At 38.7% G+C, this 13912-nt stretch overlaps 2 protein-coding genes across 2 annotated transcripts; both read left to right on the forward strand.

Annotated features, from left to right (window-relative positions):
• The first annotated feature begins 594 nt into the window (after positions 1 to 594).
• nuf2 (UF2 component of NDC80 kinetochore complex) lies at positions 595 to 4926 on the forward strand. The gene is made up of 12 exons (XM_030778257.1): positions 595 to 690; positions 956 to 1032; positions 1144 to 1205; positions 1664 to 1722; positions 2031 to 2104; positions 2392 to 2485; positions 2580 to 2642; positions 2836 to 2973; positions 3162 to 3302; positions 4010 to 4185; positions 4346 to 4481; positions 4819 to 4926. The coding sequence occupies exons 1-12, from the start codon at positions 595 to 597 to the stop codon at positions 4924 to 4926; spliced, it is 1224 nt and encodes a 407-aa protein (XP_030634117.1).
• Positions 4927 to 7026: 2100 nt separating this feature from the next.
• Positions 7027 to 13621, forward strand: shisa10.1 (shisa family member 10, tandem duplicate 1). The gene is made up of 5 exons (XM_030777680.1): positions 7027 to 7107; positions 7758 to 7917; positions 8881 to 9005; positions 11696 to 11950; positions 12473 to 13621. The coding sequence occupies exons 1-5, from the start codon at positions 7047 to 7049 to the stop codon at positions 12631 to 12633; spliced, it is 762 nt and encodes a 253-aa protein (XP_030633540.1). The 5' UTR covers positions 7027 to 7046; the 3' UTR covers positions 12634 to 13621.
• The last annotated feature ends 291 nt before the right edge of the window (positions 13622 to 13912 follow it).

The following is a 13912-nucleotide window of genomic DNA, read 5'->3' on the forward strand; positions in this document are numbered from 1 at the left end:
CAGCTCAAGTATCTGGTCATCAGGGCCAGTGGTGGCCTTATGGTGAGGCTCTGAACTGTTGACTTCAAAACGTACATAGAATGTGTTGAGCTCATTGGGCAGGAAGGTTTCGTTGGTTGTCAGACAGCTTTACTTGTTTTTATAGTCCAGGACTGCTATACCTTGCCACGCGCAACATGGGTTGGCGTTGTTGGTGAAGTGAGCTTCAATCCGGAGTCTGTTCTTGGCCGACTTTGTTCCCTGCCTAAGATCATCCCTGACCACTCTCTAAGTTCATCATTAATAGGAGTACGGATCTCAGTGTTCATCCAGCGCTCCTGGTTAGGCACAGTCTTTATCCTTTTCAGGGTCATGAGATCATCAACACCTTCACTAATGAATGACTGATGAGGTGTACTCCTCCAAGTTGATTTGGGTTTCCTGGGTAGCTGCTTCTTTGAACATGTCCCAGCCAGTGCATTCAAAACAGTCCTTAGGCACTGAATCAGCATTCTTAGGCCATATCATTACAGTTTTAATTGTGGGTTTCACATGTTTAAGCAGCCGTCTGTATGCAGGCAGCAGGACCACAGAGATGTGGTCTGATTGACCGAAATGAGGGTGGGGTGCAGCTTTGTAAGCATCAGGAATGTTGCTATAAACGTGATCCATGTTGCTGTTTCCTCTAGTGGGACAGTCCACACGCTGATGGTATTTGAAGAGAAATGATTTGAGTTTTGCTTGATTAAGAAGTCTCCCTCAGGGTGTGCTGATTCTTGTTTATTGATAGCATTTGAGAGTATTATGATGAGAGCCTCAAAATATATAGGATCTGTCATCTGACCAACTGATTAACCATCTAGATGATTTTTTATGTCATTTAATTTATTTTTTCAGATGAAACTGCTCTATATTAATTATTAAATTATTCAAGTTGTACTCAATTTACATGTAAAATAAATTTATTCTTGAACAGGTTCCACTGTCAGAAAACATCCAGTACCCAATGCTACATGAATGGGTCACTCCGATCATGAGTGTTTACTTGCGCATGTAAGAGATTTTTTTCCTCCTAAATTGTGCATGTGTAACTGACTGAGATCAAAAGAAGTACCTGTGTGTGGGTTTTTCTTCCCCAAATGTAATCGTTTTTCCCACATTAAGGTGCCAGTTTCTGCCGCTGTGCTATGTGTACGACTTCTCACTAAATGATCTCTTAAATCCAAGTAAGTAGTCTCACTGAATTTTGTTCAGAAATGTTCAGCTACCTTTTTGTGCTATATATGAGAGAGAGAGACAGACAGGAAGCTTGTGGGTGGCAGTATTTAAAATCTTATTTATGAACAACACTGTCAGTCCACTGTAAGAGATGATATAAAAAAGAATGTTGTATGGCTGATATATATATCACTGATAGACTGTGCTTTTTCATCATTAAAATCTGTATATGTCTACATCACCTCTGTTTAATGAGTAAGAAACTTTCATTTCAAATAACAAAACATGGTAAGGTGTTTGATTCTAATTGTGTTCTGTCCAAACTGTGACCTTCCACCTGAGATTTAAGTGTCACAGTTCAGGTTTGGACTTTTTTTTCCAGATTTACCTGTGTGTTGTATCACAGTAGCTTGTAGTGTTGTTTATTGATATTGTCCCCATTATTCACACGTTTTCACTTTGGCAGAGCCAAAGCGAACAGTCAGCATTCTGAGTGGCATCATGAATTTCCTGCAGTTCAGGAAAGTAAGGATGGAAATGACTGCAGCTCACCAACACAGCTTTGTAAGTCCATCGTACATTTGTGACAATCAACTAGAAAGAGTGTTTCAGCACTGGTATCTGACATAAATATCTGCATATGCTTATTTACATCGTTGGTGTATTAGTGTAACATAAAGGCAGGAATTGAAACATAAAGGCTTGTTAACAGTAAATGACCACTAATATGTGGGAAATCCTAAAGCAGAGGCAGTTTATTATGTGTTCTGCAGTGCAGTTTTAATTACATATGATGACTTTTTTGTTTGTTTGCGTTTTGTTTTTTCTTGCAGCGGACAGATATGGACAGGCTTCAGGCATACACCAGAGGGATAAAGGAAGCTGAAAGAAAAATAGAGAAACTTACGTAGGTTATGAAACTTCATATCAGTTTAATTTTTACATTTTTACCCACGTGGGCCCTTAGAGAGGTAAACAAATGACGTCTAATTGCTCTTTACTGAACAAATTTATGTTTGTGCACAGCTGACTTGAGCTATTCTGAGATTTTTTCACCATCATGAAATTGAGCAAGGACAGTGTGTGTATGTGGTTTTTGTTTGTTTGTTTTTAATTGTTATTATTTTTCTTTCCCCACACTTGCTGCATACTATGACATGGTGCTGGAAACGTCCCTCTCCTTGCCCTACTCAGTACCATCCCACCAGAGCAACAGGCTGAGGCTAAAGAGTTAGATGCTGCAATTGCTGATCTAAAAAAGACCTCTTTGCACGAGTACCAAGAAGTTGTAAGGACTATGATGTACATCCTCATTTGTCATTTTCCTATGGTCTTAGATCCATCTAGTTTGACAAGTTTGAATGTTTTTTTTCTGTTCACAGAATGCAATTAACGAACAGACTGCAGAATTAAAGACAGAAATAGCAGAGAGGACCCAGAAACTGGTTGGTTGAGATCACTTGAAACCTGAAACTAGAATATAGAATATATACTATATACCAATACATATTTGTAATATCTGTATGCCATGATGACAATAGACAGTTGTCCCAGTAGAGGTTCATTGGATAAGGGGAGCGACTGAGTATTGGCCAAAACAACCACGTTATCGCCCAGTGTGGTCTGTATCTGTGACAGAGTCAGAGAAAAGTGGACGTGGCCACCCTGAAGGACGAGATATGCAAGCTGAAGTCTCAGATCGTGGAGTCTCCAGAGGAGCTGAAAGCGGAGATGGAGAAAATGAAGGAGAATGTGAAGAACATCAAACACTCAAAAGTAATCGAAACGGACACTTTCTGATCTCTAGTAAAGATGTCAGTGGATACAAAGAAATAACGTAGACCTGTTTTTCTGGTTTCTCCCAAATCCTTTTCTTTTTCCCACGCTGTGTGACCTTCCTTGTTTTTTTTTTTTCCAATTTATTTTGTTCTTTCTTTCTTTCTTTTTTTCTTTTTGTTTAACAGGAATGGGCAGACCAGAGGCTGGTGGAGCTTCAGATCAAAGTGCAGTGTGTACATCAGGCCGAAGCAGAAATCCAGCTCATCTTCAAACAGCTCCAGGACCTGCAGAGCAGCATGGGCAAGACCAACCAGTTACAGGAGGAGGTAACATGTCACTTTCATGGTGTACAGTGTAACAATCAATTAACAAGTACCCTCTTAGCAAGGCTCCTTTTAAAATTCAGTTTAATTGAATTGAATATGTATGTTGCCTAAAGGTTGTCATGGACGCCTTACCCATAATCACTTTGAGTGGATTTTGTCCAATAAGTCTGAAATGCACAATAACTGCAACACATCTGAGCTCTTAAACATGGAGTCATACTAATGACTTTGTGTCCTTCAAGCATCCAAGTGAATAAGAGTAGCTGTTATTTAAAAAAAGAAATGCAATGGCTTATGTTGACCACAAATTGTCTGCACCAAGTAGAAAAATTTTCAGAATACAGAAACTTGAGAGTTCAACATGACTTTATGTATATCCTGATGCTGATATAATATCAACATGATACTGTGGTATCTTCATAAAATAGTTTATTCAGATGGGTTATGATTTTATGTTGACCTATGTCTTGTATTTTTATGAATGTAGTGGTTCCTACGGCCAGAGGACTGAGCAAAAATATTTAGTATGAGGGGCTTTTTTTTTTTTTTTTACTGGCACCACAGTTCACTGAATTAGAATGGTTATGATTGTAACAACAGGATTATATAGACACAGTCATGTTTTTATTGTACTAATGAGATGAAGCTACAATCGAGAAATAAATTAATCTTGTCACTAAGTGACTTTATCTTTTTTGTGGGGACAGGTCCAGAACCTGACCGGCCTGTGTGAGGAGCTGCAGAAGGAGCTGAAGAACTTGGGCACCGAGGAGAGCCAGCTGAAGAGAGCTCTGGGCATGAAACTGGACAAAGAATCCAAACAGCAGATCCGCCGGCAGAAGAAGAAAGAAATGAAGGATCAACATGTCCAAAATATTCTTGGGTAATGTCGGAGCAGTCATGACTGTCAGGAAAAGAGAGAAAATCAACAGTCCTTTCACACTGGGAATGTAAATGGCCAATCCTCACCTTGGAAAGGAAAAGACTGAAGAAAATCAATTAATTTCCTTGACTACTAATTTAATAACCTCTCTTTCTTACAGGCAGTATGACCAGGTCCATCAAAAACGGGAGGAAATTGTTGAACAGATACAAGAGATCAACCGAGAAACTAAACAGTTCAGGGCAAAGATGCAAAGCCTTCGGGACACCTGCAGTCAGGAGACTGAAAAGGCCCAGGTATGCTGCTCCAGTATCAAAAAGTCGCTGGAAAAGTTGGTGTCGTATTGAAAAGAAAGCCCCTTGTCTTTTGTCATTGCAGAGCGGCCACCAATATTTCTTGTTAATTGATTAGACGAAGCTCTATTAAAGAGACACAATTAATCAGTATTACAGGACTTTAGCTTGTGTCACTGACTTGGCTCTGAAAGTCTTATGACAAGGTTTTTTATGCTTACTGGATTTGCATATTGTTACATTTTCTGAGTTTGATGAAATTTCCCTTCCATTCTGTGGGATGTTTGTGATGTTGATTTCTAGAGAATCTAAGTAACTCTGGTTGTCTGCCTCTCTCCAGGCCATCTATGATCGTCTGCTTGCCACACTGGATCAGTTCCACAAACGTATTGAGAATCATGTTGTGGAGGGAAATGCAGACCTATTAAAAATGAAATCCAGTTTTTAATATGCACCATTTTCTTCTTCTTACAGCTGTTTCCTCTGATTATCAGTTATAGCTTGTGACAATATTTAGTAGGTTTTTTTATTTAATGTTTTCATTTACTGTTTTCATACCATATCACTAGTCAAAATCTAGTAATGCTATGTGTTTTATATATGGTGTCTAATATCTGTGTGAAATGTCTGTCATTTCAGTAAAGCTTTGGCATGATACTCTCATCTGCCTTGTGTGCTTGAGTCCTGAATCTCTGTTGTAATGCCTCTCTTTTTAGAAGAGACCAGTGTGCCTGAGTTTCAGTGTAACTCTAGGGCATGCTTATTCAATCGTTGGCCCGTGGACCAAATCCAGCCTAAAGTAATCTTCCGTGGCGCAGAGGCAATCACAATTAAATTGAAATTATATAAAAATATACAACAGTTAGTTCCAGTCAAGAAACTGGATTTGATAAGAGAAGATTCATGAGTACTTATGTATACAGTGTACGAGCACAATGGCATTTTACCATATATCTCTTGGCTTTACACTACCACAAACATATTGCTTGCACAGTTAATTAATTTCTGGGCAATGCAGTAGAGAAAACTATGATTACACTACAACTACACTGACAGGCATGCTGCACTTCTGTCGAGACTGGAATTGTGACTAAACATTTACCATTTGCCAGCTAATACATGTGAATTATTTTCCAATTTTTACAGAACACTCCTTTCTACTTTCTCAAAATTGTTTACAGTCAAAACATTTGTGAATCAATGGACCAGATCAACTGCCCAACATCCATCCAATTGTCTCTTGTTAAAAAAACACACAGGTTACATATACAGTGCCTTCCAAAAGTATTCAAACCCCCTCATCTCCTTATGTTCACTTGAAATAGAAGCGTGTCAGTGTGGGATCTGGATATAGCATTTAAAACGAAATTGCCAATGCATTGGAGGTTCCCAATAGCACAGTGGCATCCATCATTGTCAAATGGGAGAAATTTGGAGTCACCAAGATATTCTGGAGCTAGCTGTCTGGCCAAATGCAGTAAGAAAGGCATTGGTCAAAATGGTGACAAAGAACCCAATGGCCACTTGAATAGATCTTCAAAATTCCTGTCTAGAGACGAGAGAACCTGCTGGAAAGATGCCCATTTCTGCAGGACTCCATCAAACAAGTCTCTATGGTAGAGTGGTTAGGCAGAAGCCACTCCTATGTAAAGGGCTTATAAAAGTCTGGAGTTTGCCAATGGACTCAGAGCATGTGAAAATAGATTCACTGATTTCATAAGACAAAAACTAAATTCCTTGGTCTGAATGTTAAGCACTGTGTCCAGTGAAAACCAGGTATCGCTCATCACCTGGCTAAAATACCATCCCGATGGTGAAGCATGGAGGATGCTTATGAAGGACAAGAACTGGGAGACTGAAGGAGAGGATTGAGGGAAAGATGAACTGAACCAAATACAGAAAGGCCCTTGAAAAAAAACAACAACAACAACAACAACCACAACCACCAGGGATTAAGATGAATGGAGAAATTCACGTTTCAGCATGACACATTCAAAACCGAACCATTTTTTTTTCTGCACAGCAAGATTAGGCAACTGCAGATAATCTCCTTTGCAGCAACACATACACACACATACGTGTGTGTGTGTGTAAAGTACTGGTTTCACATCTGTATTTATAGAGATTTAACTGTAAAGTCGGTACCCGGGTGGAACCATATCTTACTCCACTAATATGGTGGTGAGGACTGTCAGTCTCATCTATCAGTCTTAACTGTTACTACTGGCAGGTCAGTGTCAGTGCCTTCAGCGAAGTTTCAGTTTCTTTTTATCGAAAAAAAAAGTACGTAGCTCCTCCGCGGCTTTGTACCTTTTAAAACATCACTTGAGGTATAATAAGGAGTAATCTCATTCCAATATTCATTCACAAGTGTTGGTAGGCGCTAACAACCAAATGTTTTAACTCTAACTTTCAAATAACTTATCCTTCTCGGAGCAGTTTAACCAATGCCTTTCGCTGGCTTTCTTTCATTAGCCAGACAGACCGGACCGCGCTTGGGCGGGGAATGTGTCATGTTACATCTGACTGTGGGAATATCGGAGAAGAAGGAAACCTCCGACGGCAATCATGGCGTCTTATCTTCCTGTAATTGTGATGTTTTGTGGACTTTTGGTCACTGCATTAGCTGGTAAGTCTTCATCCTGAGGAATGAAAAGGTTTTTCAACACATATTTAGTTTAATTTCCTCTCGTTTATTGCGTCCGACAGGCGATAATTCAGCCTATATCTGTTCTCGCTTGTCGCTGCCATTCAGGTAGGACAGGCTATAAAGGTTGGCTCACTAGGACGACACATTATTATGATCTTTTGTAGTTAACATTAAACCAAACGACAGAAATGTACAAGGAGAGTCAGCTAAACTGTAGTCAGAAAGGGTTTAGCGTTTCTCCTCAGTGTAACATTTGCTAATGTCGTGGCTATTGTGCAGTTTTCGTAATGTAAGCTGCCCTTCTCCTATCTAAATTTTGCTTTTTTGAGAGTACCTACCGACTGTCTCAAATATCTCATCTAGTTTGATCAACTCATACTTAACATTCGGAAGTAAAATTACTCTATCACTTATTATTCTATTGAGACACTGAATTGTATTCTTTAATGAAAAACAACAACAACAACAACAATGCTTTATTGTTTAATTTTGTATTTGATCTCCATGTCACATGTCTTTTTCTGATATTTAATTATCGCTTTATACATGTAACTGTTGACATATAATGAACAGTTTATTTTAAGGAGATCTGATAACCTATAAGTCACTGTAATTTCTTCCCTCCTTAGGTGACGACTGTGAGGGCTACTATAGCAGTTCTGGTCGTTATGAAAGTAAGAAAGACTGTTCATTTATGCAGTTCTGTTGTGGCACCTGCGATAATAGATATTGCTGTTCGAGTTATGGGAGCAAGTTATCCGAATACGATCAAGACTTATGTACCTTCGGGTAAGAAATATTTTTAAGTCGTTATCTGAAGACATTGTTTTCGTTTTGGTTTTGAAGCACTATTAAAAAAAAAAAGTTGTCTGTCACTGTTCGACCAAGTTATTTTACAGCGTTTTCAGCACGTGCTACTATATGAAGTATTAGCGTATTTTAACCCCAAGAGAATTCTAAAAGAACGAGATCTTAAAGCCTCTTCTTACATTCAACATGGAAATGTTCCTCAAACGTGTGAGACTCGACATTTCTCCCAACGTCAACATCTTTGGAGCAGTGTTTGAAGTTTTGTCGTGTGTTATTTATGAATATTGGCCGGTTTTCAGACCGTAAAATGTGTCCAAGGAAGTAAACAACAACGTCATTAATAAATATAGTACCAGTAAACATAGGCTAAACGAAATAAAATCATAATACATCCAAAGAACATAACATAGATCTGTGGATCTTAAGAAACCAAATAGGCCTAGTTGTTCTTGTGAAGTAGTCTTAACTTTGTGGCGTGTAAGCCTACCTCACCACTTCCTAGACGAAACTTATGTGCTTTTCAGTCTTTTGTAACAACCGCTGTGTGCTCCTCTACCAGCAAATGTGTTGGTTGATTGCCTCAACTACACACTTCATCAAATTTACACCTTCAGGGCTTTAGCTGTGCGATGTTTGCTGTAAGAGTGCTCATTTGAATGAAAACTCCTTCCTTGATGACAAAAGCTCAAGGCAGTTGTGACATTTTATTAGCACTTCTTTAATCCTGTCCAGTTGAGAAAATCTTTTTTTTCTTTTTAGATCTTTTACTGAGATTTGATGCTTATCAACTTTCTTGTCCTCTTGTCAACACACTATATCAGAACTTTGAAAAGGATTTAATACAGTCATCGTACTTTCAAATGAAAGAGAATTTAAATTGAAGTTATATCGATCATTTTCACTCTGTTTGTTTATCTGTTTGTTTGTGTTTTCCTTATGCAGCAGGACTGAGACAACTATGGAAATTACCGCAGGGATAGTAGGTGTGATTGTCCTGGTAGTCGTCGTCGTCGTCTGTTGTGTGTGTCCCTGCTGCTGTATTTACAAGATGTGCAGGAAGCCAAGACGTAAGTCCACTTTGAGTCTGTCACATTAGAAACATCTTCAGTTAAGTGTACGGTATGAAAAGATATGCACAACAAAACTGAGAGATGCAAGAGGAAGGAAATGCTTTTTACATTTACTCTTGAAGACATGTATGTTTCTGTGTTATATTTGTACCAAATAATTAGAGAGGACAATAAGCCTATAACACTAGATGTATTATCCTTAATTTCAATACATTCATCACCTTTGTTTGACAAAGCTTAGGGACGGGGGAGTGCTAATGATAATGGACCTACAGCCTATGTGATGAACATGACAGTCAAAACAATGTTTTGAAGTCAGTCCCTTGAAATGAAATGTAGATAAATTCATAGACAGATTAGGATTTCAGTCTTAGGCTTTTGGTAACTGAGGGCTTAAAATGCTTTCAGAATAGCCTATAAAGCATATATAAGGCACGCATGAAGAAATAGTCAATCTGCATGCGAACTGGTCACAGAAGACCAGTATTTCAAATTGGCTCGCATTTGAAACTGTGAAATAGATAGCGATGCATTGTTATGAATTCCCTTTCTCGTGTGTGTAAATCACACAGTCCATTGTTTCTTTGAAACAGAGTTCCATCTCATGTCTGAAAGCTTTGCTTTTAGATACCTTAATTTCTTTGTGGGTTGTAACTTTGTCAGATGTGATTTTTTTTTTTTAAAGGAAGGGTGTCATTCATTTATTTAAAGCATTTTAGAGAATTTTAACTATTTTTTGAGAATTGATTCATTATTTTAAGTATTTGAATAAGTATTCATGCATTTAACTTCTTTTCTAAACAATGAAGCAGTACAGATTCTGCTGTTGTGCCCCACAGTATGAATCAGACGTGACTCATTTTGTAAATGTCTGTTGGATGGTTTTTCCACTTCAAGATCAGGAATTCCTTAGGTGTAGGCTATTTGTTTGCTGAGATTCTACTGATCTTGACTTTATTTTATAAGAACTTTGGGATATAACTCTTCTGAGGGTTTTATTTTATTTTTTTCAAACAAAACAACTCTCTCTCTCAAACTGACTGAGTTTAAACTCATGTTACCACACAGCTACGGGAAATGGTTATAGAAACCTGAGGCATGTGTTTTATGACAAACCTTTCTCATGTCTCGCTTCATCAGATCTTAATGCTGCATTTTAACTTGCAAAGAAGGAAAATGATAACTTATCCAGAGCAACTCAAAATTATTACTTTCCATGATAAAAGGTAAAGTCCCTCTGGGGAAATTTTGAGATTAATTTCTTTGCTTGTGCACATCACTAGTTAGCCATCATGCTTGGGTTTCAAACCCACGTTTCTTCCTTCACTGGTTCACATGCCTCACAGCTGTCACACTTACTACTACTGACCTCTTCAGAGTTGGCTCTCCACACAGGTGGTTATGGTCATATACAAATTCTGAGCTTGGCTAGTGCCCTGCTTTTTTCACCACCAGAAGAAGAGGGATGATTTTTAAAGAGTGCAGTGTTGAAAATTACCTCAATTTATTGATGTTTTGGGGGAATAGTGGCTAAAAGTAAACTTTGGATTGAAGACATTTAACTAGGGTCAGCTATAATTGAAAGCATATGGATTACTTCATAGCTGTGACGTCAGTGTACTGCTTTGAGACGCAGAACAGTTGAACAACTATGAACCAGACAGCCAGCAAATGCCAATCAAAAAGGTTCAGCAAGGTATTTTCATCTGTGGTGAACTGTGTGGTAAGGGGCTATATGTTGTCAAGTTATAGGCTGTTAGAACCAAAAAAACAGGGTCATTTTTTTCCCTGTGTGGTTTTTTTTTTTTTTTTTTTGAGAAAAGTGCAACAAAGAACACAGGAAATGATGAAAACATCCTGTGTGGGGTATATTTTCCAGTTGTTGTTTAGATACATTCACCCACTTAAATACAGTTTAAGAGCCGCTAAATACAAGAGCCATTGCAACACAATAACCTTGCCATCATCCACAGGACAGAATAGTCAATGAAAACAAAAGGAAATGATGAAAATAATGAATAATATATGCCATCACCACCCCACACATCTCAACCCAGTTTAACACTGACATTTTTAAGATGAGAGCCACAACATTTCCTAGCACTGTAAACAGAAAACCAAATGAGAGATTTTTTTTTTATGGAAGACTGGTGTTGAGCTCTGTGAGAGTTTCAGTTACTTGGTGAATCTATGCCAAGACACGCTGAAGCTGGTCTGACACTTTGTGACCAACACCCTGTTAAGACTCTTCACATTGGTGCTTCCCTTCCTTCACCATTTCTTTTTGTTTTTCTTTACTGCCAGTGTCTTACTGGTTGACTACAGGTATTTTATCTCTCTAAGAATGATGACTCAACCTTGATAGATAATATTCAAATCCAAATCTGATTCTATTTTATGAATTTGTCCTATAATTTGACTTGACTAATCTTTCCTGTAATTTGACTTGACTAATCTGACTGCTCATATTCTCATCCAAAAAGTCAACAGCCCACTACAACGTTGTTTGTTGTTGTAAAAGAGAATGTTCATCCAAAAAAAAAAATCCCCTGGCTGAAAGGCAGCATTTTTCAGGACACACCCTTCACATGCCTAAAACAGCCTGCAGGCTTCCTGTGGACTGTACGACAGACTGCCATAGCATATTCATATTCTCATGCATTTGTTTCCCTACTGTTTTTACACAGCGGTGGTGGCAACTGCCACGCACACAACAGTGATAAATACACAATACCCCCAACAACAACAACAAACACCTAACCAAGGTGCACAGTATCCTGGTTATCAGCCAGTGCCTGCACAGCCAGGGTTCGGTGGCCAACCAGCATATGGAACACCAGGGTATGGAGCACAGCCAGGTTACGGAGGACAGCCCATGCCAACCGCTCCGTATCAGGCACAGCCGTATGCTCCAGGACCACCTCCACCATACCAGGAGGCCGGTAAGAGTTCTCACCTTTTCACCATTATCTTCCTTTACAATCCAAAGCAAATTGCACCGAGCAGCATTGGCTCTTCATGCTCCGAAACAGCCCTCCTTTTCATTTGAGCACGACACACCTTACAAAAAATGATTTTCCTTCATTCATAAAATAATGAGTTTAAAAAAATGAGTTTAAAACAGTGCGGAGTCTGAAGATTTATTGAAGGAATAGTGGAATCTCTGTGGCCATTTTATTCTCAGTTGGACTCTTATGGAAGTAAAAGTTCACCTAGAAGAACAACCTCAAACCTAACAACATATAGCACAATACATGAAAAATTTTCATTTCAATTTTCATTACTGCCCTTCAGAAAGTACGCGTTGTGTACATTTTTTGTTCTGAGAATTTCAAGAGCCTGAGGTCTCCAGCCATCCTGGCCCCTGAAAAAAAAAATCCGCTTGCCGTCTGTTCTCAGTCACAGTGCAGCTGTAATTATAGAACTTGTGCTTGTGCCCACGTGTTCTGTTTACTTCATTACAGCAGGCCCTGGATATCCTGCTCCATACAGCCAGGCAGCGTACACTGCAGGTCAACTGGCCTATCCACTCCAACCTCCTGTTGCACCTCCGCCATCAGACTACAACGCCAGCCAACCTGCGTACAACCCTGCTTACGTAGAGCCGGGAAAGTCTGGGCAATAAACCACAGCTGCTCCTCCACCAGTGTTTGCTGAATGAAGTGGCCTCTTATGTTGTTCCTCCTGTGAATCCTGTCATTTGGTTTGAAAGAGAAGTCCCTGTGTATTCAATATCAGAGGTGGACCACCTTCTGTAATCGGTTAGAATGTCATCCTTTTACAGCTCCTTCTCTTGCAAACACTGATGTTATGTCTGTGAATTGAGAATCCTTATATTCATTCATATCCATTTGCTTTTTTCCATCCAAGATAATCAATGATATTCATAACCCCAAGCCATAAACTTTTGCTTATCGCCAACATAAGGGAATTTGTGTATTTTAACAGATGTGTCCAGCAGGCAGTGTTTCCTTACCTGTTCAGCTCAAAGCCATGATCATGAGGTTGGAATAGTGCACTGAGTCAGATGAATTTTAACTGACGTTTACAGAAATGCTTGCATTCAGATATTGCATATGCAGTTGATATTGTGTATAGCCATGTACAGAGATTTGCCTTTGGTACTAATGATAAATGAGTGATACCAAATAGATTCTCTGCATGGAACTTTTAATTATGAAATCTTATTTGTTCAGGGTGTATGTATTTAAGGAAAAAAACAGTATTTTTTCAATCTGTTATGTAGATCTATTCTTTTCTTTTTTTATGAGAGTGAAGCGTTCCAGAATATGCCTTATATCTTGCAGGGCGTGAGGTTATGTTGGCTAACGTAAACAAAATCCTAGGAACAAACACATGTAGCAAGGATGACCAAACTAAAAGAATAATCAGGTGGACCTCATCTCACATAGTGCTTCTCATGTGCTTTATCACAAGCCTTACTAAAGTTCTTCTTCCTTAGATATTTTATTTGACTAACCAGTCAGGATGTGTCCCAGCTGTAACAATGTAATTTACCATATTTTACCATAATAGGTTAAGATGCTGTTTTTCTGTCCTCTGGTTTTACTGGGGGTTTTTTTGTTGTTGTTGTTGTTGTTTTTTCTTGTCACTGTTATGGTTTTGTAGTCTTGCGTGGGTTTTTTTCCCCCAAATACACTATGAATGTGTCACGTTTTGAAAAATGATTTTCCAAGCATCTCCATGTTTGTAAATCCAAATAAAGATTGTGCTTTTGAACATAAATGTCAGTTTATTCTTTATTATTTGGCCAGATAAGACACCCTACTTTGCTACTATCTAAGGCTGGAAGATTCTGCAAGGAAGAGGTCTTCCAGATGTGCCTGTTGTATCAGAAGAAAACACCTCTTCTTTACATGAGACATATGAGTCTTCCTTGTACC

The sequence above is a fragment of the Chanos chanos genome, chromosome 6 (genome assembly GCF_902362185.1).
Source record: "Chanos chanos chromosome 6, fChaCha1.1, whole genome shotgun sequence".
NCBI classification, from domain to species: domain Eukaryota; kingdom Metazoa; phylum Chordata; class Actinopteri; order Gonorynchiformes; family Chanidae; genus Chanos; species Chanos chanos.